The sequence below is a fragment of the Oxyura jamaicensis genome, chromosome 9 (assembly GCF_011077185.1).
Source record: "Oxyura jamaicensis isolate SHBP4307 breed ruddy duck chromosome 9, BPBGC_Ojam_1.0, whole genome shotgun sequence".
In the NCBI taxonomy this organism is placed as follows: Eukaryota; Metazoa; Chordata; class Aves; order Anseriformes; family Anatidae; genus Oxyura; species Oxyura jamaicensis.
In genome coordinates, this window is record NC_048901.1 from 20,397,813 (window position 1) to 20,425,525 (window position 27,713).

General features: G+C 43.3%; 1 protein-coding gene and 1 long non-coding RNA gene across 5 annotated transcripts; one reads left to right on the forward strand and one right to left on the reverse strand.

Annotated features, from left to right (window-relative positions):
- Positions 1-1,190: 1,190 nt before the first annotated feature.
- LOC118171529 lies at positions 1,191-21,077 on the reverse strand. 3 transcript variants are annotated; one of them, XR_004753251.1, is made up of 3 exons: positions 21,021-21,077; positions 6,566-6,679; positions 1,191-3,306 (listed from the first exon to the last, which is right to left on the reverse strand). It is a non-coding gene; the product is annotated as an uncharacterized LOC118171529 (long non-coding RNA). The 3 variants fall into 3 exon arrangements; XR_004753253.1 differs by lacking the exon at positions 21,021-21,077 and adding an exon at positions 18,360-18,484; XR_004753254.1 differs by lacking the exon at positions 21,021-21,077 and adding an exon at positions 15,818-15,880.
- On the forward strand, positions 17,751-27,713 carry TNFSF10 (TNF superfamily member 10). 2 transcript variants are annotated; one of them, XM_035334711.1, is made up of 5 exons: positions 17,751-17,948; positions 21,083-21,235; positions 22,918-22,960; positions 23,684-23,800; positions 24,512-27,713. In XM_035334711.1, exons 1-5 carry the CDS (start codon positions 17,826-17,828, stop codon positions 24,958-24,960), a joined length of 885 nt encoding a protein of 294 aa, XP_035190602.1. In that variant the 5' UTR covers positions 17,751-17,825; the 3' UTR covers positions 24,961-27,713. The 2 variants fall into 2 exon arrangements, with proteins under 2 accessions (XP_035190602.1, XP_035190603.1); XM_035334712.1 differs by having other exon boundaries at positions 24,515-27,713.

Here is a 27,713-nt window from a genome sequence, read left to right on the forward strand (position 1 = left end):
CATAAGGCAACTGGTTGCACGTACAAGGCCATGGCTGCTAGCCTCATTCACCCTCTGCTGTACATTGGAGCAGAAGCCTGCTTCCAAAGCAGCCCTGGCGCCTGCAGCTGCCAGTTATTTTAGCAAAAGATGAGTTACCTTTGATGTTTTTCACCTTCCAGCCACATGCACACTGCATTCTTTTTGCAGCTGTCACATCATCTGCTCCAGCATTTCCATTCCCTTCATGCAAACGTGCTGTGGGTTGTAAAGCACTGCAACGTAGGAATGGCTTTGTAAAGCAGCAGCGTACATTCAGCATCTGCCTATGGATTCTCACCACTCACCCTCCTGCCCCCCTGCCCCCCCAAAAAATATGCTGAAAAAATGAATCAGAACATTGTGGATTTATCGGATAACACTCAGTGCATATAGGCAGGGCACCGTGCACATAAAGACTGTCTTTGGGCACAGACACGACTCCACTGGATGTTGTTACCCAATGCCACAGCAGAGTTCTGAACACCAACGACGAGGCTACAGAAGTGAAAATGACCTATGCAATTTCAGGGCTGAGTGATGTGGACACTGGTGAAAGAGAGGCTTTCAGCTCGAATCAGTGTATTACTTTTAAACACTGTAAGGAACTACTTATTAAAAATTATATCCATATGTTCTTTTATGTATGCATATATGCACTACATATGTTGCAATGGTACAAACCTAGAACCACTTCATTAAAGATTACAGGCCGTCTCCTGGTTTACAATATTCCTTTTACTCAGACTAAAATGATGCTGTTGGAGTGAATTTTGGCTCAGGCCTTCTACTTTGAAGAGTGCCAACTTCTTGATTTCTTGGGCTGATTGAGTTTCCAAGGGAGTTTCTGAGTTTAAGCAAGATCTGAAAGATCTGTTAACCCGTAACCTCGAGGCACAGGCACATGCTTACGTACATCAGCCACTCATCCCAGCTCCTGGAGCCCTCACTTCCAAATGTAAATTCCAACTTTAACTTATTTCTCAGTGTCACTTTGAAATGCATCTTTGTACTCAGCAGAGATTATTCTGCTTTCTGCCTGCTCAGGCAGTTATCTCCTGAGCTGTGAAGACCAAGTCATTTACTATTTGCATATTAACCCAAAAGAGCCAACTCAGCTGGATGCTCTTCCTCCTAAGATTTCCACAGCAGACTTGTTTACTCACTTGTAATCAATGAAGGGCAACTGGGTTAACTCAGCTCCAATTCTGTGTTGGCAGGACTCCACTTGCAGGCATCTACCTCGGCTTGACCCAGTGTAACTCAGCGTCCAGAGCTGCAACTGGGAGCAAAACTGTCTTTCTAAACAAGGTGAGGCACAGAAATCATTAAAAGCTAATGTGTACCAGGATCTGTAACAATTTTTTCTTAGTTTTCCAGATGAAAAACAAGTTAAGACAGAAGGTGCTTTTCCTGTTAATACCTAATCCTTCCCGTGAGTAACATCGCTGTCTGTCTTGGGATCCTGGGATCGTCACGGCATGGGAAGAAGGGAAGTTTAAAAAGCAACAACAGCAGCAAACGCTGGAGACCAGCAGTGCTGAGCTCTGCTGCCTGCAGGACCTGGCAGCAGCAGCACAAGCCTCTCCCCCAGCCGTGCCAGGCCCGGGCAAAGGAGAGGTTGTTTACCACAAACGGGGCTGGGGAATTCCACCGTCACTTCTAGTTTCTCTCAGCAGCTCTTGCCTGAGTGCCAAATCTCCTTGATCTTGATAGAACAATGAGGGCGTTTTCTCATCTAGGCTTGCAGGAAGCGGTGATATATTTGAACAAAGCACCTAGCCTTCAGCCTCACAAGCCTCTCGGCTGCTCTGCAGACTGGCAGCAGCGAAACGGCTGGATGCGGGGTCAGCTTGGCACTCGGCTGCTCGCTGCGGCTTCACCTGGTGTGCTTTCTGCAGCCCACCTAGGCCAGGCACCACACGAGGCAGCCGTTCACCTCAGTGTCAGCAGCGTTTGTGCAGGCAGGGCTTTTAATGCATAAACACGCTGTCGCGAGCCAGCACTTGCACTACCGAAGCAGGTTCCTGTCCCTGATATTTATTTCCTTGGCTGTTCCTACAACACTGAAGTCGCTGCAGGCTTGGCAGCGTTGGGAACCCTCTGGAAATACTATACCCCTGGCAGCAGCTGAGGGGACTTTGCTGTTTGGAAAGGAAGAAATTAGGTGACAAAGGTATTGGCATGTTAGGACCTTATCTACAGTCTGCTAAATGGGAAAAAAAAAAAAAAAAAAAAAAGCCAGACATAAATGGGATCTTACCATATACCCTTCCCAGCAGGCAGGAAGGTGAGGTCACTGCAGTGCAGGCAGGTGAGGACAAAACATTCCTGCTTGGTGCTTTCCCCAGGACCAATAAATTAATCAGGGAAGGACAGAAGAACACAGAGCTACTGTCCTTTATCTGCTCGGCCTTATCGCTAGGCTTGCTTCCCTGAAATACTTGAAGAGACCAGTGAGCAAGCAGTGCTTCCAGCATGGAAGACGTCCGGTGCTCACAGCTGAGGAGGAAGGCAGCTGGCCGCAGCATCCTCCCTGCATCCAGCCGGGCAGCTGGGCTCTTCGGGAGCAGCTGCAAATGAGGCATCGGCACCATTACTGCAGAGTAATGAAAAATAAACCTTGGGAAACGGTACCAGCTCAGGCAAATCCACTGTGTTTAGCTAGCAAAAGTGTGCTAGAGGTCTCCAGTTTTCACCAGCTGAAAGCTTACAATTATGCAGAAGAGTACCTACAGGTGCTTTAAATTATCCTATGTATCTGAAGTTTCATTTCCCCTGAGTGAAGAAAGTTCCGTTTATGTTTTCTCTCTGATCACATTGAGCAATAATCATTAAGTGAAATGAGTCCAGCAGGGCAAAGTCACCAGGTTTCATCCACCTCCTTTTACAGTTCCTATCAGGACTAACCGGAACAGGGAAAATGTTGCAATCCAACAACCCGCAGTCAGAGATATCACCGCTCCTGGTATTACTGTTCTTGAAAGCAATGTTCTGCCAAATGACTTTATGCCTGTAATTCCAGTTTTCCATTATCATTAGGTTTTTATGGGTCTGGTATTTAACAGGTTTCCATGCAGCACAAAAGGTAAGGTTGGAAAGTTGCCTTTTTCTAGCCTGATCTGTATAACCTCTGCAGAGACGCCAGCTTACCCATCTGTCATCACACAGCTGGAGATGTAGCTATGTCACCACTGAGCCTGACTTCAGATTCCTTTGTTTCTTATCCTTTTCTGTCTCCTGCATGTATTTCTTCATGCTTTTGACACTTGTTTTCCGTGGAAACTCCTTTTTCCAGAGATAAAGAGAAGGTTTAAACTTAAGGTGAACAGGATTTGGGGGAGGTCTTTGCAATAATGAGGCAGCGTCTCCTGCAGTGGTGTTTCTACCAGAGGCCAAGAGATACCTTTAAAAAGTGTTCACCAAGAAACTCATATGACTACTATATATTCTCACTATAGGGAAGGCCATAAAGCTCAGTGGGCTTTGTGGTATGAGCATCAGGCACTCCTGGATTCTCAGACTTACTGGCAAAGCCAGTAACCTGTCTTTGCAGGGTTAATATGGTTAATATCATCTCGGTCTTTTTTGTTTTCTCAGACTGTTACACAAGGAAATAACCACAGGAATGTGGGTGCTGTGTTCAACATCAGTGCATTTCTGGCTTTTCAACTTACTGTAACTACATTCTGAGTCAGAATTTTGCTTTCCTTTGATGGTCTGTTTTGACTTGGGAATGAAGAGCACAGGAAGGTTGTTCTCCCCTCATCTAAGTTTGCTCCCCAGATGAGTGTGGCTCACCAGTGTGGCTCAAAAGCCCACGCTCCCCACTTCGGTGCCTTGCTGCACCATAGGAAGGATCCATCCAGATAGCCATCTCCTAAGCCTCACCTCGGAGAACGTAGGGAAGGAAGGAAATTGGCCCCAAAATTCAGTCCTGACACGCTCTGCCAGCCCTACTTGCCACCTCACCCCAAGCCCTCACGCACTTGCCATCACACCTGAAGACAACTTAGTTTATACACAATAATTTCCATGGTGCATTGAGCCAAATATGTGTTTATCTGACACATAATATCAACTAGGAGCCCACAAAAGTTTTGAAGCTTCAGCAATGTTAGATCTCCTATTCAAGTTCAAGTTGAGACCATATTCACCAAGAAAAGTCAGGTGAGATTTTTCCAGTATGGTGACATCTTCCTTTTCTTTCCTTACGCAATTAGGCACACAACTTGCTCATCCCAATTGATTTAGTCTTTTGAGAAAAATAAAATCCATATATGAAATCTAATAGCACAGGTAGATCTGCAGGGATTAACAATATGAAGGAGAACATTGTCAAGCATATAATGATATTTTGTGGTATGTTTGCTACAGCTAATGCTTTTAATTGCATTTTCCAGTTTAATTCTAGTAGCCAAAGGCTCAATGCACAAGGCAAATAAAAGACAGGATAATTGGCATGCCCAAGTGCCTCTTTTCAACATAAATCAGGCAGACAGCAAATATGAGTTGAGCAAGGAGATCACCATGTTGCAGTTTAATTCTCTCAAGATTTTGCCAAAATTAATTTCACATTGCAGGATGGAAAAACAGGCCTGGGAAGTGCATTCAAAAGGTCAGGAGGGACTGGAGCCACAGTATCCCCTTCCACATTAGCATTTCACACAAGTGTGAGAAAGCTTGTAAGCAAACAGATCGAGGAGGAATAGGATCAGATGGAGACATCTTTCTGGGTGTATTTTTCTATTCTCTACGTTTGTCAGAAATTGCTGGGGAATTTGCATTAATAAAAGCTTCTTCTTTGATTACAGGAGAAATTAGTAAAAGGCGTTTAAAACAGAAAGACCTTCCTACAAGCCCAACGGCAGCAACAGATTTGCTCATCCACGCCCAGCTGTTTTTTTAAGACACCAGCCTAGCAAATTCATGTGGAGGTGGACTATCACACTACTTCAACTGGCGGTGCACAGCACTTTGTGTGTACACAAGGAGCTGCAAGAGAACAATGATTTGGAGTGTAAATTCTCTGGGGCTAGGATTATGGATTTAGACTCACAAATACACTACCACAGCTTGTTTTTAAATCCATCTGAGTCACAAGGTAAAATAAGTAAAAAAATATTTTTCTTGGAGTTTTAAGCCAAGGTGTTTTTTCTACTATTTGATCTACAAGTACAGCCACTGCAAATAACTTTGAAACTGCTAACAGTCATGGAGGCAGAGCAATCTGCTCATCTAGCTGAGCCCTATGCGCTTTTTGTTTGAAGACAGAGTAAATAGGTACTTCTACTTAGCAGCACTGCAGAGCTTACATAGTTTGTTTGGGGCTTTGGAGCCCAATTCTCTAGGGCTTTGCATGGCAGCAGCTGAAACGTAGCTGGTCATGTTCTCAGCTGGTGTTTTCTGAAATATTTCTGTTACTTTTGAGAGAGTTTCACCCTTAATGCTGGTAGACAGTTGACCTTATTGCATCTGCACGTTCTGAGTTCCAAAAACTTGGCAGCTGTTCAAGAGGATTTTTATTTTTATTTATTTATTTTCTGACTATAAAGAAAACATGTATTTGGCTGCTACACAGATTATTTGGTTGTTTAGTCTAACAAAACACTACAGTGGTGTTGTCAATCGCATCCAGTTTTGGAAAGCTACACTGTGTTTTGTACAGAATTTCCAGGCTTCTTTCCATTAAACTAGCCTGTTCCTGGTGCAGTTCATGTGACTTTGGCCATTAACCGTAATGAGGGCAGGATCAAATCCAGTGCGTGGTCCCAAAGACATTTGTGCACATTTCAAACCCCAAAGTCATCAGCAGTAAAAGCAAAACATCTGTGGAAATTCCAGCCAGCAAACAAGCCCCTAAATTTATTTGGTGTGTGTGCATATAAAGCTGGCACAGGGCAAGGACAGGTAGTTCAAGGAAAATAGTAGGAGCAAGCAGCTGAGAGTGATAAAAATTACTTTGATTATGCATTAGTGTAAGGTTGCAATCTAAGGTTACAGTGCTTGTTCAATATATCCCTTGTTGAAGACAAGCTCCCAAAGGGCATGAAGTTTCTCCCCAGCTTCAAGGTAATCCCATTACCTGGGTGCACCTCTGAGCACAAACCATGCCTCTGCATCTGTTCCATGACTTCTGCAGGGACTGTCTACACAGCCAGGCCTTTGTGCATTTACCTGCTGATGTCAGAAGTGCAGAGGCGTCTTTACACTCTTGTACATTTAGTTTACAATCTTCAGTTTGGATTAGTTTTACTGTGAGTACTTCTTTAAAGTCAAAAGGTAGTATTATAAGGGATGAAATCCAGATGTTCCATGTTTATCCAGTATTAGTGACTTTATAACACTTAGTTTGCAAGTCATGACTAGATTTTTTTCAGCTGCCAGCAGTACAGCCCAAGTATCAAGCTGTGTTTCCTCTGCTCAGTACATTCACAACACTGAGCTGAGTTGCAGAGATGTTAAATTGTCATGACTGTGAATTAAAGCTTCAGAAATAAATATTTTGCCTGTGGAAAACCAGATTTCACAAATAGAAAACGCATACCTTAACAATGCTCCTCAGGGTACAAATGTCCACTTTCTGGAAACATTCAGCTCTGTGCTGACAAATAAGTGAAGCACGATGCTGACCACCAGCTGACCTTTCTTCTGGTGCTGCCTGTGTCAGGATAAAGCATGGATATTTTTTCAACTACACAAATTTGGCAGCACTGATACTGTTAGATTAATACAGGGTCTTAAGCAAAACACAACCTAAGGCCTTTATCTTGAGATAATGCTTTCTGCATTTGACATTTCTGTTCAGAAGATGTATCTTGGCCAAGATCACCCAGCATTTAAACGCTGCTCAGTTTTTCTTACCTTTACAGGACTTTTGCTCTCTGCAGTAGCTGCTGAGATTCCACCAGAGAGCAGAAATTAGTGAGATGCTTTGGAAGACACATGGCATGGATGTGATGGCTTCTACCTGAATGCCTTCTACCTGCCATGCTACATGAATGAGAGAAAAAGAAAAAGGTGAGTACAATAGATTGTGCAAGGACTGCAAAGTCTACACATCAATGTAAGTCCACAATGAACATACATCAAACCTCTGCTCCAAGCTATCAGAAACAACAAAGTAACCTGATGGCAATTTTGGAGAACTACATGCTTACCAAATGCTAAACGACTTTAATCTGAAAAAGATATTTTTGCTGAGAAAATTTAATAGCAGCTATCTTATATGCAAAAGAGATAACTGGTTCAACTACAGTAGTACTCCATCAGGGGATTAATGTTAACCAGAATATTTAAAGCACAATAAGCAAAATTTTGCTAGATACAGCAAAACTCAAGATTACTGTACACCGGTAGGAATTGCATAGACTGTGTGCAGGTGTTTGAATATCTGTATATTTAGATAGTTTGTCTAGTTTTAAAACTCACTTCTCACAAAGTGCTTTTCAGGCTTGCATTCTTCATAATCTACCTGTGGGGGAGATGGGTGCTGAGATTTCTTCTGCCTGATGGTCCCCCTGAAGACAAGCACTAACAGCATGAATGTCAGGCTGCAGACACAGCTCCCACTCCTTGTACGCCTGCAAGTCATGCTTTCACTTAGAGCAAACTTTGAAATGCTTTGTTCACGTACGTGTCTCTGGATTGACAACTGTTATGAGGCTGCGCAAATCAGACACAGTCTAAGTCAGACAGACAGCAAACCAAGATGGCAAATGAGGAATGCAATTACCCTTCAGGCACCTGTTTGGATTTAAAAGTGCTAATGAAGCAAAAGATGTTGTTTTTTCCTACAACTCTCTTCCCACAAATCTCGCCTCGGGAACATTTATAAAATTCTGGAAACTTCCTGTATTGCATTTTAAGAACCATAATCCAGAGCCACTGGCAGCCAGCTGACTGGCTACACTGCCTCCTTCAGATTGAAGCAAGGCTCTTTGAAATCAGGAGAGAAGTCATTAAACCTACTCTGATTTCCAACAGGTTCTTTTCTGCGTAAGACAACAATTCCTTCATCAATTCACTGCCTTCAAAACAGTTCAGCGTTGAAGAAAAGTGATTCACTTTCAATGCAAAGAAACTTGAAATCCAAACCAACTTCTTGGGGGGAGCCTGGGCCAGGGCCTCACCACTCTCTGAGGAAAGAATTTATGCCTTATATCTAGTCAAATTCCCCCCTCTTTTAGTTTAAAGCCATTCCCCCTTGTCCTATCCCTACCCTCCCTGGTAAAGCCTCCCTTCCCAGCTTTCCCCTAGGCCTCCTTTAGGTTCTGGAAGGCCGCTCTGAGGGTTAACAGGCACAGTTCTTTCAAAAGAGCACAAAGCCTGATTTCCAGGAAGGAAGCCATGCTTGAAAAGGGGGTTTTTGAAAACAATGTGCTCACATACGCTCTTACCAAAACTTCCTGAAAGGAAGAAAAGGGGAACTCAGGCCGCAGCCATGGATGAAGGCTTCTTGACCTGCCCAGTACCACCTTGCCCCTTAAATGCATCAAATAAACTCTTCATGTCACCACACTGTAAAACAGTCACTGGAACCGAAGAACACTGCTTTCAAATCCAGTCAGAAAGGCGTGGGAGCTGTAAACTGAACTGCCACTGGGACCGTGCCCACGTTGGGTCAAACCACCACCTCCGAGAGGCCGCTGGTGGTGGCTCTCGGGCGGTGTCTGACTGACTCCTTGCTTGGACCCCGCAGAGACCTCCCCACAGGGCACCGCTGAGCGGGCACCGTCCCAGCGCCTTGGGAGGCACCTCCAGTAGTAACTGGCTGCAGAAACAAAAAGTGGGCTCAATTGCTTAATTCAACAATCAGCAACTTCCAAAAGCAAAACCAAAAAACGTCCTTCTGAAGGAAATTACTACTCTAAACAGTAGCTGACTTCATCAATGTGTGTAAACACCTGAGGGGAGGGTGTCAAGAGGATGGAGACAGTCTTTTTTCTGTTGTGCACAGCGGGAGGATGAGAGGCAACGAGCACAAACCGAAGCACTGGAGGTTCCAGCTGAATAAGAGACGGCATTTCTTTACTGTGAGGGTGACAGAGCACTGGGACAGGCTGCCCAAAGAGGTTGCGAGGTATCTCTGGAGATATTCAAAACCTGCCTGGATGCCATCCTGCGTAATGTGCTGTAGGTGATCCTACTCGGCAGGGGCGTTGGACTAGATGAGATCCCTTCCCACCTCAGCCGTTCTGTGATTCTGTGATTTCTCCTAAATAGGAGTTGTCTTTCAAAATGCATATTTCATTACAGGTAAGCATTAGGCAGATCTTCCTCCTTCATCTGTTTGAGGATGTTTAGCAGCCTAAAAATACTCAATAAAAATTTTCGACAGGGATGGTACAGAGCCATTCAACACTTTTTCTTCCCCCCTTTTTTTTTCTTTTTTTCTTTTTTTCTTTTTTTTTTTCTTTTTGTTTTTTTTTTTTCTCTCCTCAAAAGAATCAACTTAAAAGACACCAGAGCCTGGAGACAGTCCAGACTCCATCAGGTGGAGGAGCAGCTGAGCTCATATCGCTGCCGGGCAAGGCTGAAGACTCCATGCCTCTTCCTCCTTGCCCTAGCATAGGTTCCCACCTCTCCTTGCATTGCCTTGGGGCTTCCTGAGCTCCTCACAGAGCCAGTATCTCCTTGCTAGCCCAGAAGATAACTACCTGGCTTTTCACTGGGTTAACGAGCTGTATTGGCTCTGAGCACCAGAGCTGATCCAAAGTAAACCTCGAGATCACGGGGCCAGGCTATGAATTGAATAGACACACATTGCCAGCACCCTTTTCTCCAAGGGGCATGGAGCAACGTAGCCATATGTGGTCTAACCATCCCAGCAGATACCCCATCACAGGAAGAGCTGAGTACCTCCTTCCCCTCTCAGATATGCAGAAGCAAAACAAAATGCTTCGTATGCGTGTGTAGGTATCATATCAAACCTGATTATCACATCCTGCCCCCACCGCTGAAGCCAACAGCAGCGTGCTGTAAGGGAGCAGTCACTTCTGTGATGCTGTGTCTTTGTCTCCTAATGTTTTTCACCTGCAACATTAAGGTCCACTTTTTAAAATTAAGCCCTCCAGTCACTCCCTTTTGCACGAGGCCACCCTGTTCCATTGATACTGTGTTCTTTCTGCACGGTGAATGGTTCTCTGCTGAGAGGTACGCTTTTATTTAGTGATATTTCTTCTCTATGTGATTAAGGACTTAATTGTCCTAAAGACATTATAGAACTGTAGCCTTATCAAAGCCAAGGGGAGCAAGATCAGCTGCCTCCAGAAGTCATAGAAAGGAACATAGAAAGGAACATATTTTAAGCCAAGCCAAGCCCTTAGATAATTGTTTTAATTAAGTCAGTCATGGAGGTAGTTTTACAATCTAACTGTGCTAGAGAACTATTTTATTAGCTGATGGCAGTCATCAATTATTTTTCAAGTGCCATTTTGTGATAGTTCTTCCTAGTTACAAATAAATTACTTTTATATTTAATTTTCCAAAGAACCATTCTGTTGCAACATTTTCACTTTTTCCTTTCCCCAAGACCCACAAATATTTAACCAGCTTAACCGGTATGTATTCACAGTGCAAAATTATCCAGAAGAGGAGAGTAAAGACATGAAACATTTTACCCAGTCAGATAGCACTGACACACACTACAAAATATTGCCATATCCTTTGGCACTATGTGCTTTGACACCTTGTGCTTTGCCATGGCTGAGCCCAGCCACAGACGTACCAAAACATCTCCAGGGCTTTTGTGAGAGCTGCCTCAGCTCTTGCCAGTGTCAACTTCAAGCTGTGCTTCTCCAGCTCTGTACGTATGTCCGTGTATCTGTAATAAGAACACAGACATCCTCTGCAGCCTTCTCCCTGGCAATCTCATCTACTGAATCTGTCAACACAACTTTTCAACATTAGTCAGTAAAAAAAAAAAAAAAATGAAATGGTTTTACGATTGCAAAACATATTACAGGCAAGTCTGAATTCCTTTAATATCTGGGTTTATGGTTGAACCTCCAGGTCATGCTTTTGCTGCATTTCCAATCTTTCATCCTCAACAATAAAAGTTTAACATTTTTTTTCATTTCCTTACACAATCTAAGGACCTTTATCAACTCTAGGAGCTGGGCTTTAATAAAGGTCAACTATATAGATATGAGTCATTGTATGAACTTTTCCCCTGCTCAGAAACCTTGCCTATGCTAAGGTGAGGGCATCATCCGAGGAGCTCTGATTTCCAGCTCTAGGAAGACCCAGCAACCCTACACACCCACTTGGAAAAAAAAAAAAAAAAAAAAAAAAAAAAAGAGTGCTGTGAGTTGTTCAGAATGAAGTATTGGGCTGCAATCACACTAATTGTCATTGCTCTAAAATTGATTTTTTTTTTTAAATTTGTTGTTTACTTTAAGTTTTGTTTTGTTTTGTTTTCATTAGCTATTTATTGTCGGGAATCTTTTCCAACATCCTTCCCATGTAAATAAGGAAATCCTTCTTTAAAGAGGCCAAGGAATTGTTTGTTAAACCTTTTTTTTTTCCCCAGACACTCAAGTTCTCGTCTTGCAAACTAATGTCAGCTTGAGTTTAACTCGAAAATTTTGAGTGAGGAAAAGCGAAAATCTTAGCCCCAAGAGCAAATATACTGCAGCTCAGTGAAGTACACTGCAGTTTACTTTTAGTTAAATATTGCTATCATTATAAATGTTTTTCAGTTAAATATTACACAACTTTGGATAGGAATGATGAAAATAAAAAGAATGTTGACCCAGGAGACAGATTCCCTTTCAATTCTTTCTCCTGCCCTTTCTGTTTTCTATGCTTCAGTTCTGTTCAAGCCCCCAAAAAATCTTGCACCTGGCAAAAATTGCCATCTGTAAACAACACCGGTACAGTTCAGGCTCCCCCCCTGTGGCAATCAGGCCACAGAACCAGTTTAATACTCTGCTTGCTGGTAGCTGTGGGGAGCTTCTTCTCTCCATTATATAGTGACCCCTTTTCCAGGACAGAAGGAAAGTGCCTTTGCTGCTCAGTGTCACTGAAAATACAAACTGACCACTGAATATCCACGTACACAAAAAGGTAGTTTTGCATCTCCATTGTAGTGTTTGCATGACATTTATGCAATACCTTCTATAACATAAGTGTGTACAATTTTATCACTGCTGAGATACCATTGGCATGTTCACTGACTCCAATGTCTCTTTTCAGGTTTGCTTCAAATGACCGATAACCCAGCAGCATGCACAAGCAATTCAGGTTCTCCTCCCAGTCTGCACAATCTTGCACTGCCTTCACTGTCATGCATTTCACATTCATTAACCCCTGAAGGTTCCCTCTAAAACTCTGGGCAGTCCTATCCAGCCCAGACCAACTTTTATAGTCCCTGATCTCTCACAGCACCCCTGAATTTGCAGCAATTAACCTGGAAAAAAAAAAAAAAAAAAAAAAAAAAAGGCAATAAAAACACAACACACACACACAAAACCAAACCAAACCAAAAACAAACACCACATCTGAGATGTTGCAGATACCACCACACGGGATGTAAAAGAGCATTTTCTGAATCACTATACTTGCAGTATGTATAAAATGAGTGGTTGAAGAACCTTTGTATCTCAAAGTAATGAGTATCTAGATCAGAATATGCAGCATTCAGCAGTCTTCTCAGCTCCAGGTTCATAGGTCACAGATCAGAGGAGTCCCCAAGGCTCTCCAGTGTCCGTGCTGGGCTAATGCAACAGAGATCAGTATAAGTATTGCCCACTTCACCTGAACAAAGCAGCCACCAAGCAGTCCCAACACCTCCATGGCAGCAGGACACAGTGGAAAAAAATAAAATAAAATAAAATAAAACAACCAGAAAGTGTACACACAGCAGTCGATATCACTGTACGTGTCAGATCCTCTTCCTACATATGCAGAGGTGTTGTGGGTGCAAAATACAAATGAAACTATTCCCCACTTCTGTTATTGTGTCCTCAAGATGGTTTTGCTGATACAAATACAAAACCAAATCTACATGTCCTCAGTATGGATTAAATACGTTGCAGGACAAACCAAACCAAGACTGCAGGAAAACAAATTTTGCTGGACAGAGCCGAGAATTTAACTTCATGCCATGTTTTTTCAATCATAAGATAGAAAACAATCCATCTTATTAATATAATACAAATATACAGTCCAATCCATTGTGTTTTTTTTGTTTGTTTGTTTGTTTGTTGTTTTTAGTTACAGGAATAGGGAAGAGTTTTTCAAGTAAAAATAATTCCCAGGTGCTTCTCCCCTCTTTCTCTGCACCCACAGCATTTTGTCACCAGCTGGGTGAAGACGTTCAAGTGGGACCCCACATGCAACACTGACAGCACACGGGAGTGCAAAGGGCTCTCTGTGAGGAAGCAGAAATCTCACTCAGTTCTCTACCTACCACCTTGTGCATTGCTTTTAATCTGTCCCAGGAGGAAACTATAGCTCAGGCAAAGCTAGAAAGATATATGACAGATGCTTTACCATGAAGGAACCTTTGAAAAAGTCATTTTTGCATAGAGACCTGGCACCCTAAAGAGAAATATTTGTCTTCCATTTTCAAGGGAGGTTAAAAGCACTCATCTGTGATGAAGATAATCAAATTTCATGCTCCAAGGCTTAAGCTGATTGCTTAGCAGGGCTTTGCTATGTGCCAGGGACAATTCTTTTTCTTTCTGAAATGTTGCAGTGGCAGCTCGGTGTGTTATGGGTTTCCTCCCAGCTACCTCCAGAGATGAGGCTACAATGAACCTGTTTCAACATTATCACTGTTAATATAATATAGCCCTTAAAATGGATGTATATGTCATTGAAGTGATAAAATCATTTCAACTTTTCCAAAGGATATTGTTAGACACCTTTTTGACCAAAACCTTTCATTCTAAGACAAACAAAAATATTGAAATGTCAGGTTGTGAACTAAAATTCTGAGTTTCAGCACAACAAAAAATAATTCAAACAATGACATGTAACAGATTTACATTACAAAACAAGGACATGACAAGGAATCTAGCACCCTAGTGAGACTAACTGCGCCGATTCGCTGTATTTTGCTGGGATGTGCCTGGTGACAATCCCTGGCATTTGGCTCAGCCTGCCAATGGCAGAAGAGCAGGCACAGCATGCATTACTGAAGCCCAAGACCAGGGCTTCAAACAACTCACAGCAAAGCTTAGAATCAGATGTTTTTTAATCTGCAGCAACCCAATAAACCAGTTAGGTTGCCCAGGATAGTGTATTGCACGAGAACTGATTTTCCAGAGATGCTGCCACAAACTTCAAATCCATGGTAATGATCTTACAAAGGCATAAAAATCTGGAGAATGCTGCTTCCACTATTCCTGTGAGGGCACCACCATCCAGCACGTGCATTCCCTTGTGTGGATGTAGCTCCCTCTTGCAGTGTAAGCTAAACAAGAGAATTGCCTTCATTTTCTGTTCTCAACCATCCTAAGGTGATATATTTGTATCAATACTACTGACTAAAAAGCTGCTATGTTCTACTCAAGAGCCGGCTTTCTAAGCACAAACTTTTGTGGAAGACTAAAGAAAGACTAACTTTCTTAAAGATGAAGAGTGTTCAAAAAGGACAGCATACAGTTGGAAGTGCCCCTATGAAAAGGCTTAAAAGCATACAATATACGAACAGGGAAAAGGTTAAATATTTTGTCAACTAAAAATGAGACATCTGAAGTTAGACCTAGAGCACTGATGTTACAGCTTTATTGGAAATTAGTGTGGTATGTACATGCACATATATTCCCTGCTCCATTTATCAAATCTACTGCATGGGATGGGATATTAAAAAAAAAAAAAAAAAAAAAAGTCAGGTCTGAATAAATTAATTCAGAGGTTAATGGGGGAAGCTAGGCCAGTGCTGCTATATGTGCAAAACTATAGGCTAAAAGGGTATTGCACTGATAAATACATCCACATTCTGATCCCATGGCAGTGTTAATGATGATTATCTCATGTATTTGCAATGGTTCACAACTGACATCAAAACATGAGGTCTGAATCTGGTGCAGGGACCACAAGGGATTTAGCAAAACACTGAAGCCAAGATGTGATCTGTTGCGCATGTGTGCAAATAGGAGGACCACTGTGCAAGATTAACTCTGCAATGGCTGGCACAGACTGGGATTTTTGTGCCGTTCATGGGCTGTGCCTGGGGGAGAAGAGTGTGGTGGTGCCACACACAGCACTTGGAGGCCATGGAGGTGGCCATACACTGCTTCTTCCACTGGGAAGCACAGCAGTGACAACAATTTCTTCCTCTGCTCTTGCAGCCACATATTCAGTGGCTTCATGGCAGGAACTAACGGCTGGAAGTAGCGCAGCCCAAAATGACAGAAACATTCAGGTGTCCCTTGATGGGCATCCAGTACCTAAGTTAGGGTTTAGCTTGTAAAGCAAGACTTAAGTTGCCACCTCATCTTTGGTGACAAAAAGCTGTCTGAGCCCTCTTCCTGACAAGTTGGAAGCTACAGCCTGAAAGCACAGCTGTGGGGCTGCTCTCATCACCAGAACAGCTAAATTCCCTCTCTGCAACTACAGTGCTACAATTACATGCTTTGATACCTGTGATGAAAAGCACAACCTCTTTTGCTGCTAGGCAGAGAAATCAATGTCAAGAACTGCTATTTACTCAAAAGACAACTCTGCTTTCTCTGACTTGGAAAATGAGCACGGGCCCTGCTGTGCTGGGGCTCACAGGGAACGATAGCAGTGATAGTAACAACCATCTGCATCACTTCAGGAAATATAGGTATAAATACAGGCAAACCTCTGTCCTCCTCTGGAGATGTCTCTGCTGGAGAAGAATAGTTCCCAGGTACTGCAAGTCCAGTGCCAGGTGTTTCTTTGACAAGCCAAGTAACACAGGTCTTGAGTCCACAGCACAGATGAAGGTTTAGCCCTGATTAAAGGGTTCACTGAGCAAGCTTTAATAGGATGAAAGAGCCAGGAAGAATCAGAGGTTTTGTAAGTGAGATGCTTTGTTCCAGCACTACACAATACACAGAAATTATTTTTCTTTGAGTGAGTGCTAACAACATTCCTTCCCAGTGGTGTCACGACCCTGAGTTTTTGCTGTGGTAAAATCTCATCAGAACAGTAATTTATACTCTCTGAACCTTTGAAACAAATTATTTTCAGTATAAGTTTGAACCTATTAGAGACGAAATTTGACTACAGAAAAGTAAGCATTGTAAGTAGCAAAAATTCCCAAGTATATTTGATGGTGAAAACTGTTGGAGTTTCACTCTCACATTAGCGTCTGTTGGTGTGGAAAACCCATAAACATTTTATCATTGTACAATGATATTTTAAGATTTTAAGTGCATTTGAGTGTTTTTTTCTTTGGTTATTTTCAAAATAAACTTCATTAATTTATTCCTAGAACCCTGATACTGGCTAAACAAGTATTAAAACAGAGACATAAGCAATATCCAAGGGAGATTTCAAATGATGGGTAATGGAGACAAAGACTAAGCCTGGTAGACATCTACAACTTGTATATGCAGTTCTTGAATAATCTTTCATGAACTGGTATGTGAACCCATAAAAAAATAGTTGTTACAGTCATAGGTTAGGGAGAAATCTATAAAGTCACAGAACAAAGACTAATCATAGTGAACAGCAGGAGTGCTCCTTAGAGCCCTGGGCTTGCTTTCACTTTTGTTTCCATTCTCTTTTTGAAAGTAAATACTGGAGGAAAATTTGTTTCCTTCAAAGTAAGTTCCCTGAATGCTCGGAATTGAACTCTACACCCTCTGTTCAGTAGGCTGGATTCTTCGTCCAGGTTTCGTGCAGGTTCTTCGTCCACTCTTTACGTGGCTCCCTCAGGTGAATTTTCTTGCTTAGGAACTTCATGGTTAGGACAGAGGTCATTTTTTGTAAGATTCTCTCAGGTATATGCTAAAATCTCTAAGAGACTTCTGTTCTGGAGTTGATGTAAAGAGCTACTTCACATTAAGCAAAGGCAAATGGCAATTCCACTAGTCCTGCTCCAAACAGAGGTGGGATGCTGCAGAACAGAAGGAGCCCAGAATGTCCGACTGGCTTGGCTCAGAAGTCACAGGAGGAGACCATGAGCTCACTTTCAAGCAAAACATTAATCCTCTCCATCTGACATATGTTTGTGGAATTACACAAACTTGAACTGTTTTGGCACATGGATTAATGCTGCAAAAGAGCCAGACAAATATAGTGCCTGCTGCCACGTTAAACAGGAACACGGGGATCATTTAGCTACGTTATGATAGAATAAGAAAAGACTAATTTCCCTGTAACTGGTTCAGTACAACAGTTACCTCTTCCTTTTAGATACCCAGGGGAGAGGAAGAGATCTTTGTTGGGGTTTTGCCCCATGACAGTGCTGAGAGCTCCCACTGCACCTTGGCACTCAGGTTCTGAGCGTTGGGCCAAGGCCAGGCGCCTGTGCTGCCCCTTCAGCGACTGCTCATGAACCGAGACCAAGTCTCCACACTCGGATTCGAAGCCCCACTCTTTCTAACCCGCTGTAGGTGTGAGAAGGAGGTCTCAAAACCCCGGTGAAAGCCAAGGTGCGCACCCTGAACCGCGCTGTGCCCCCTTCAGAAACTTCTAAGCGGGGACCAAGGCCTGAGGGAAGAGCTCCCCGGCGGCCGCCTCGTATACCCCTGGCGCGGCTGCGAGGGGCGGGAGCGGGGCGGTGTGAGCGGGCCCGGCTCCGCCTCACCTCCCGCCCCGCCGGGTAAAGGCGGCCGAGGGCCCGGCTCGGCGCTGCCTAAGGTGATCCCTGCCTAGCCATAATGCTGCCCACGGCCGGCCCTAGCCCCGGGCAGACCTGCGGGGCCGTGCTGGCCGCCGCCGTGCTCCTGCAGTCCGTCTGCGTGGCAGTCACCTTCCTGTACTTCACGAACGAGCTCAAGCAGGTCGGTGCGGGGCGGGACGGGGCTTGGGCACGCCGCCTTTGTCCCCTCGTGAGGGGCTCCCGGGGTCGGGTTTCGGCGTGGAAGCCCCGCTGGGTTTTGTGGGGGGCTGAGGAGGTGTTAGCAGCTGGCTGCTGCTTGGCTTGCCCCTCTCCCTGCACAACATCGTTGGCACTCCGGGAAAGTTGGGCTCCCCTCGTGGTTGCAGGAGCCTGTGTGTGTGAGAGCCGGATTTCCACTGCCCCCCGTGGTGCCTGGGGTTTTCTAGGGGTGCCCTACCCAAAACTGGCTGTCCTGCTGCACGGCGGTGCCAGCATTTGCTCCTCCTGGTGCAGAGGTAAACCAGGCTGCAGGCGAGGGTGTTGCACTTAATGCCATGCCAGAAAGTACTGCATAAAAGTAAACGTAACTTACCTGTGTGTTTAATCTTCCCTGTGTGATTATTCCACGCCAAATTTAATAGGTGGAGTCTTCTGAAATGTCAGAATTCTCTGTGAAGCAAACAGTAAAGGACACACAGTATTGTTCTGCAGCAAGGCAGTGCTCATGTTTTGGAAGGATGTGACAGATTTTCGTGCTAAATTTCTAGCTGTGACTGCCCCCTGCTTGGTGAAACTGAGGAGTCACAGAAATGTGTTGATTTAATGAAGTTAGCTTACATAATAGCAAGGATGGAGAAAAATGCAAACAAATTCTCATGACTTCCTGAATACGGTTCAGAGTCCTTTGCTAACAAGCTTGCCTATGCAAGCAATTGGTAACCACACCAGTACGCATAAAGGGAAAGCAAAGATACGTACACCGGGTATATGACCACATCTAACAGTACTTGACCAAAATACAGCTCAAGATTTTTGAAGAAGACATGCCTGCATTTGGTGTGCAAAGCTGAGTCCCGTGCTGAAGTTGTGCTGGGCTATAAAGTAACTTTGGTGTCTCCTTGGAGGACTTTACACGCACATTTTTTTTCATGCTTCCTCTTGTGCACAATAAGCAAGCAAAAAGTGTACCTCGAGGCATGGACTGCTGCCCCATTGTGCATGTGGAATAAATCTTGAGAAGATGCAATGAATTTTTGTCTGCACATTTTTATTTTCTTTGTTGTTCACAAGATCTGCATTTCTACACCTTCACCAAATTGCTGTGGCTGCACAGACTGCAGATATTGTTATCTTTACTAATAAAAATTGTATAACTAGCTGTTTTTCTCTACAGCTGTAGTCATCTGAATAGCACTCAGAAATGACCGTTCGCTTTAAGAATTTTGCTATGGGAGGAAGTGCTGAGACACGAGTACAATAAAGTTCATTATGCTTCAGGATACAGGGCTGCAAAGAAAATACACTATTTCCTTCTTTTTTGAAAACATAGTCCATACACTAGCTCTAGAGTAAGAAAGAACCTTTACAAGACAATATTCCTGCAGGAATTGTGTCCTTACAGACTCCAGTGCTACAGATAAACCTCACTGAGCAAGTTTTACAATAACCCTTGCCTTCTCTACCCAAAAAAACAGAAATACCAGTCCTTCAGTACCATACTGGCTGTGGCACAAGGCTGCATTCCCCGAGGATTTCAAAATGGATGGAAAATACTGTTTCAGTGTCAGTGTAGTAAAGCTGTTTGGGGGAAAAGTGCACCAGGTAAGGATAAGGCAGAGGGGCAGTACTGTTTGCTTCCAGATTAGAGGGTGAAGCTTGGAGGTGAGCCTTGCCAGGTCTGATAAGGGAATAACAGTAATATCTTGTCTGCACCCTTGTTTAAACTCATCAAACTACCTTGTTAAAGAAGCTACTATGGTTAAATCCATCAGAGTCCTTATTTGTTAGGGCAGTTTTTCCTTAAAAAGCACATAATTTTAACTACTTCAGGTGACTTTTTGAAACAAGAGCCCTCATTATAAAATATCACTGCATTCTTCAGCAAAGGCACAGAAGTCTTAGCCAACGCTCCTAGGGCTGGGCACCATATCCCACTGATGCCTACGAAGTACAGAATCGTTTCAGGTGTTAGATTAAGCTCAGGAGAGTTGGCTGCTGCAAGCTGGTGCTGTGCACGGCAGTGGGAATTGCAGGATGCTGTGGGGGAATTCTTTTAAACCTCCCAGAAGGGGAACTCTTCCTAAACGAGCAGGAGTGTGAAGGAGGAGGTGGCCCATTGATTGCTTTCAGTGCCCTGGTCTTAACAACAGCTGAAACTGGTGCATGTTGAATAAAAGTATCTGTTTAGCAAACCAAACCGAACTCTTTAACATAAGAACAGTGGCATTTAGATGTTACAAGGAGAAGTCCATCTGAGTGCTTTGCATGCTGCTGGCCGGCTGTTCTGAGTTTCAGCAGCACTTGGCTTGCAGGAGGAGCCTGCAGCAGCAGCACCCAGCTCGGCAGGCGTGCAGCCTGAGCTGAGCAACAGCGCCAGCTGCAGCCGGGTGCCTCACCTTGCCCTGTGCACCTACGTTTTGCCACTTTCATTTCTCTTTATCAGGACAAAACATACTCTCTCTATTACAAGAGGATATGGACGAGACAGTCCATGTCACAAGCATATGACGTTATAATTTTGTTTGGACCCACATATCATCTCAGCTGTCTGGACTTTGCTCTGTTACTCTTAGGTCAGATACAGTCACAGAGAGTCCCCAGACTGGAAGTGGGCAGATAGACAAACACCAGAGAAAGCCTGGATTTTAAGTGACACTGACTGAAAAGACAGAATGGAAAATACTTGTACGGTTCGGTATTTGATTTCGTCCTCAATAACTTCTGAAGAAAAGTCCCCTGTGCAAAAGAAACTGCATTCTCTCATTCTGCAGTAAATAAATGAAGTATTTACAGCATTAATGATTTGGGTATTGAATTTTCATAAAGCTTATTTACTTGAGTGCTGGATACCAAATTTATGTCCGTGGAGGTATTCTAAGTGTATTTTTGCATATTAGCTGTCACAGTAATTAAATAAATATGTAAAATCAGGATGAATTACTCATGTTGTCTCTATAGTCATAACTTGTACATACTAGCAATGCTTTTAAGAAAAGAAAGCACATTCCTAAGCATAGTGAATTCAGTGACATACCACAGCTGGAGGACTGCGAGCACATCAGAGGTGACAAATTCTGGCTTTCCTTTCTGCTGCAGCTCTGGGACACGTACTCGAAGAGCAGCGTTGCTTGTCTCACCGGGGAGGAACTTGGAAATTTCATCCAAAACTTGGATGTAATTGAAAGCGAAGACAGAGCAGCTGACCCCTGCTGGCAAGTAAAGTGGCACCTGGGAAAGTTAATTAAAAAGGTATTTGGAACTGACATGTTGAAATGGGTGGAGCTTGATGCTGTTTGGATTTAGAGAATGCTAATTAGCAGGATGAAGTGGGATTCCCTGATTGTTTTATTGCAGGGCAGTTGTCCAGCCATAACTTCAGCTGCAGAGTGCTTGTACTGAAGCCAGAAAAAAAAAAAAAAAAAAAAAAAAAATCATGGCTACAGTTGCACTGCATTCAGGAAATAATAAGGCAAACACAAATAGGTTTTTATTGGGGTAATTTCAGCGAAGCTTCAGTCCCCTGCTTCACAGAGGAGGGTGGGACTGGGCTCTCCCTCTGAAGCCAGTGTAAACCACTGGTGGCAAGGAGATCCTAGCAGCTGTGAGATGCTGGTGTTCACAGTCCTGGAGGAGCAAGTCCCTTTTTCACTCTCACACCTGCCTTGCACAGAGAGCAGGAGCTGTGCCTGACCCAAGACCAGTGTTTTTTTCAGCCTGAGCATGCAGATCATAAATTGTGCCACTCCTGTTTGTAGGTACAGAGACTGTACCTTTACCTGAGAAAATCAGGTAAAATGTAATGGGAAGCCAGGGAAAAAGGTGACTGAGAGATGGCCTTGTCATAGGCTGTGAAATGCATCAGGAGAGGAAGGAGTGAGCGAGCAAACAGCATCAGATGCAGCACCTTCCCAGCTTGCCATTCACGGAACTCCGTCTCCTACATGACTTGCACACAATGCATGCAGTTGTGGCTACAGAGAAGAAAATGAGCCTAGCTGAGAAATCAGGAAGGCTAAAACCTTCTGGAATGGTTTTCAAAATCCCAGCTCCAGCACATAAAAAAGCTCATCCACAAAAACTAATTTCAGGCTGCAACTTAACTGGCGAAACTTGCATCCCAAAATAGATCCTCTATTTGTGTTCAGAGATCTCAGCTCCTTTGGTGGAAGTTCTACCAGTGAAATCTCTGAAATCCTGCATAAGGAAAATGTTGTTCTGTGTAGTGGACATTTACACAGCTGACCAAGCACCCTCTTGCTTGAAAAAAGCTAGCCTGGGTGCTAGAAATAGAAATAAACGATAGGTGGCTTGCTGGCTGAATGGATGGATGGACAGATAGCAAGAAATGTGACAGGGCAGAGCCAGCAGCAAGCCACAACACAGGGTGTCAGTCAGCCAGGATAAACCATCCCAAACCACCAGCATGCTTGTTGCTGCTGCGCTGGTATCAGTAACCTGGCCAGTTCGTTCCAGCAGTCAGCGAACAGGAAGGAGGGGGCTGCGCAAAGTGAGATGTGCTGGCTTAAAAACTTAGATAGGCAGGCAGAGGCATAAAAATAAATGAAATGTAATTTCCCAGAGCTAAGATCCCACAGATGTGCACCGCTGCCAAGTATTACTGTGTGAGTGGAAGCTGATCCTCTTACACTTTCTCTCTTCTTATTAAAGAAAAGCAATAGGGTCACATTTTCCGAAAGACTTAAAGCCCGGATGGCTGATTTCTCTTGAAAATGTTTTCCCTAGCATCTAGTCTTGTAAAAGGTGTAAATGTAGGAATACTTTATTACAAGAAATTAATAGTCTTTTTTTATGAGGTTGTTGATCATATTCAGAATAGCATCTGTTCATGAGTGGGAGAAAGGAGACTGTTTTTTCTACATATATCACTTTCTGCTGACAAACTAATTAGTTTTCTCTGTGTTTGTTGGCAGATGATGTTGAGAAGCTTTGAGGAAAACATATCTGCAGTCAATGGTACCGTAATAATTTTATTAATTGTGGTAAAAAGAAACTGCTAGTGGCGTCTGATGTGTAGAGACTCAAGTAATTTATATAAGTGCAAAAAACAGTGACTGAGGTTTGGTACAGTTACACGGTTCTTTGGCAGCAAGTCAATGAAACATGATTACCTATTTCTGGAAGGCAAATTTTCAGGAGCCAGAAATATGGTCAAGGGCGAGGTAATTGAGGGGGATGCAGAGGACAGCTTTTAGACCGCAGTATTGCGCGGGAGTTACAGGGACGTTGAAACGGCCTGCTGTCCTGGGGACGTGCAGCCCTGCACTGCGGGCAGATCCATTACCGACAGCTCTGCTTGAAGCTGTGCTGCCCTGAACACGGGTAGCAAAAGTGTTGCGACCTGCAAGTGGAAATTCAGATTAAAGGCCTCGAATATTTAACCTTAAAAGATATGCATCATAAATATGAAAATTTGTTGCTATGGGTTATTTGCCTATTGGTAATTAGGAGGCGGGGGGCAAAGAAGAACAAAGAGGCATCTAAAGACATTCCAAGGAGAGCAGAAGGTTCGATTGAGCCTTCTTAGCCAAGAGCACTCTATCTATCATGTAGCCAATTAAAAAAACTGACACCCATACTCCTTAAAACCACACGGTACAGAAGTGTTTAGCACGTGAGAGACATGCTTTCTTAGATCCTTGTTTCTAATCAGAGATTCTGTTTCTCATCCCCGTGTAGCTGACAGAGCCCTGACGCTTCCGCGCACAGACGGACAACAGCCGCAGGGTCCTGTCTACAGGATAGCAGCACACCTGACGGGCAACAGCAACAGGAGGAGTTCCTTGTCACCACACAGTAAGGAAAAGCCTATAAGAACAGCTAAAGGTCACAGAGCTTACTCTCCCGCTGGTAGCTTGCTGTTTACATATGCTTTTTTATACTCACATGGAGTTAATAGTACAAAACAAATCATAAAGAAATCTCCTTGTCCCAGACATTGTGTTTTTCAGCTCATTCGCACAGAACACGGAGAAAGCCTGTCCCCCTTGAGTACCTCACTGACTTTTCTTCCGGAGCCTTTGTTAGACAAAAAAAAAAAAATCTCTTCCTGATGTTAAGCTTTCCTCTTGTCTTTAATTTACTTCTGTAGGTTGTATGAGGCCCAGCTGCTATGGTGACAGACCTATTAGAGCCAGAGACAGGGAGACTTGACATTCAGGCTGTATTAATGAAAGGCCTGGTGGGGTTTCATCGGCTTTGGAGGGTACCAGGCACAAATGGATATTTTAACTTTGTTACCAAGTAACAACATAATGTTTTTTCTCTTATTTGAGAGCACAGAAAGCCAAAATAAAAATAGTTTATGTGAATACCAACATAACCCTGGACAGCTTACTGCTGCACCTTCCAATTGTTTTGAGAGGATGGAGCTAATGACCTGCTGTTGGGAACCACTGGGAAGAGCGGGTTTCCTTACCTGGGTGTTGACAGCAGACTCCCCGACCAGCAGACACCAGGCTTCACCACCCCCAGACCCTTAACTTCCCCTCTCTCTTTTTTCTCAAGTAGATTCCTCACCACGAAGAGGTAACGGACACAAAATAAACAACTGGGAATCGTCAAGGAAGGGCCACTCTTTCCTTTACAATGTGGAGCTGAGGAACGGCGAGCTGGTGATACCGCAAACGGGGTATTATTACATCTACTCACAAATTTATTTTCGCTTCCGTGAAAATGAGAACGAGGATTCAGGTTTGTTGGCACAAATCAGAAACCCCAAGCAGCTTGTCCAGTACGTTTACAAACTGACTGATTACCCAGAGCCCATTTTGCTCATGAAAAGTGCAAGAACAAGCTGCTGGTCTAAAAAGGCAGAATATGGACTTCACTCCATCTACCAGGGTGGTGTGTTTCAGCTGAAAAGGGGCGACAGGATTTTTGTCTCGGTCAGTAACAGTGACATAGTTGACATGGACAAGGAGGCAAGCTTTTTTGGAGCCTTTATGATCGGTTAAAAGATGAAAACCATGCTCCAAAGGAACCGGTTTTCATAGCCAGGACCACCTCAAAATTTCATAAAACAGGATAGTAAGCAAATGCTGTAGCAATACCGACAATACCAGGATCCCCCTTCTCAGCTCATTCTCGCCGTGCCAAAACACGCTCCCAAGAGCCGGGAAGGAGCCTGGCTGCCATCGAGCAGGCGATGCTTCATGCAGGCTGGGGATGCGCGGGGACGTCATGGGCGGTCAGACCCCGCAGGTAAGCACCTGGCTGTGATCTCTGCAGAGGTGCTCCATGCTGGCTCATGTTGGGTGGCCAAGGGGCTGCTCCGGGTGTGGGTGCTTGAGGAGATAATGTTTCACCCGTGGTCTGTGTTAGGATGCTGTCATGAATATCTCTGCTCCAACGAGGAGCCGTGCAAGTCCCACTGCCCAGATGCCAGTGGAATTATTCTGGGAGTTTTTGTTGGAACCTAAGTTTTACAAAAGGGAAAGGCCATCCCAAATTCATGCTGCACGTCTTTATCTCATCTGCCAAAGCACTTAAGCACCTAATTAATTTTAAGCGCACAAACAGGCTGACTAAACCCGGGTATTTACATGCTTGAAATTAAATATGTGCTTAAGCATTTTTCAGGATCATGGCTTGAATAAACACATTAGTCTGTCTTAATCAGTATATTGTACATAAAAACAGCTGCTGAAAGGGCACAGAAGAGGTTTTGAAATCAATCAGTATTTTGAGATCAACACATTATGATAGTGCCTGTTTACTTAATTGCTGTACTGCAAAGATTTCACCGTGCTTCCAATAGGTTCAGTAATGCAGTTGCTGTACACTTGTTGACAGCAAGTACTTGATACCAAAAAAAAAGTGATTTTCTCTAAATACTGAATTCTATTAGACATTTGACACAAATTGAGCATGACATGGTTCTTCCATGTTTATTTGGTAAAGATGCAATGCAGAACAACACACCCCGGTGACTAATGTTTTTAGGAAAACATACACAGCTATGTGTACTTAACCAGAAGCTGCAGTTTAGGTAATGCTATTTTGATTTTTCTATTTTGTTTGTAGAGATGGGTGGAAATTTTTTCATAACTTTAAACTTAAACTGGCCGCTACAGTTATTAACTCTATGATTAGAACTATTTTCTAATTAAAATTTACAGAGAAGATAAAGGTTTGTAGGTGTAAGTTGTATGGGCTAGATAGATCCTCAGCATAAATCAGTACATCCGCAGTGGTGTCAGTGGAGCTATCTATACCAGTTGCACCATCAATGCATTTTGCCCAGGTTCAGAGAAACCAACAGGAAACAGAAGGAGAAAGTCAGAAAAAAAATGGAGGGAAAGGAAGACAGTTGTTTTTCAAATGTTACTTTCAATCAACAGAATAACGCCAGGAGAAAACCTGGTTGTCTATTTTTTTAACATATTAAGGTTCCCACGGCAACCTTCCCATTCACCTTCCCATTGTGATAATTAAATCACTGTACAGCCCTTGCAAATGGGCCTCGTGAGTAGACATGCATCATTCATCTCACCGCTTTGTCAACAAGAGGAAATGAAGGGGCACAAGCCCCTGTGTTTATTTTGTTGTTCGGAAGAGCAGTTCGCTTGGTTGGGCACTTAAATAAATACCTGCGTATGAGCAGTCAGAGAAGAACTTCAGCAACACCCTCCTTTTGACAGGCTAAGACAAAGAAGCACTGGGGTGAGCTTAAAACAATAACATCGTCTGCTGTTTTAACATAGTGTCACATATACTTTTTTTCAGTGGTAATCAAATATGTGAATTTCTCCATCGTTTACTGAAATACTTTGTCTCAAATTCAAATAATGTATTTCAGCACAGAACAGAAAACATATCTCTAGTTTTTTTCCTGATTTCAGTACTTAATTCAGAAATTTTCTGCCTGGCAGACAAGGCTAGGGAGAACAAAAAGCCACTCTCTATATAACTGGATGTCTGCTACATTGGAAAAATGGCTTTTGTAGCTGCTTATCTTTTCAAATGGACCAAGCATTTTAGCTGCAGGACAGGAGTGACCCATGTCATCAATTTCTTAAAAAAAAAAAAATTAGTCTATTAAAAATGTATTTTTTTAAAAAGTTATTTTAGGAGCTTATTTGAAAGAAATACGTTGGAACTGTGAAAAACCATTTCCTATTGCTGGTGGCAGCTTAAGAGTCAGAAGCCCTCCATATGGCTGAGAACCAATTTGTGTAATGTAGCAGTTGTGGGCAGCTAGAAAGGACTGGAAGGGAATCCGGAGGGGTCTTCGCACACTTGCAGCTGACATTAAGACAAACTATTGCACACACATTTTATTTTTTTGCTCAATGTTCTCCCTCCAAGTCTGAATATATATCATGCTCACTGTTGCTTAGGGAATGTTCCTGGGCATTATCTTCTTTTTTTATCTGCATGTACGTATTCTTGGTCGCTGCATGCAGAGTATATCACAACAGGGATCACACTGAATAATCATATTTTATTTCTGAGTAATCCAAAGTCATGCTTGCCAGATATTATCCTGGGGAGAGACTATCAAGCGATATCTGAGAGGACACATTTGAAGACAAGTGGAAAGATACATCAACTTCTGATTGTACATTTGCACCGAGTCATACTTTTCATCTCACTTTTTGTTGAATGGTAAATGTAGCAATTTTTTATTTGTGGGTGTAGGTTGCAGTAACATGTAAGTACTATAATTTTTCTACATATATTTTCTATAAAATGTTTTTAGTAAATA

Bases quoted from the DNA above. Each gene is read 5' to 3' on its own strand.
- TNFSF10 (XM_035334711.1), top strand. From the start codon at position 17,826: ATGCTGCCCACGGCCGGCCCTAGCCCCGGGCAGACCTGCGGGGCCGTG. The intron at 17,949-21,082 runs GTCGGTGCGGGG...TTTCTGCTGCAG, and splicing joins TCACGAACGAGCTCAAGCAG to CTCTGGGACACGTACTCGAA. The intron at 21,236-22,917 runs GTATTTGGAACT...GTTTGTTGGCAG, and splicing joins TGGGAAAGTTAATTAAAAAG to ATGATGTTGAGAAGCTTTGA.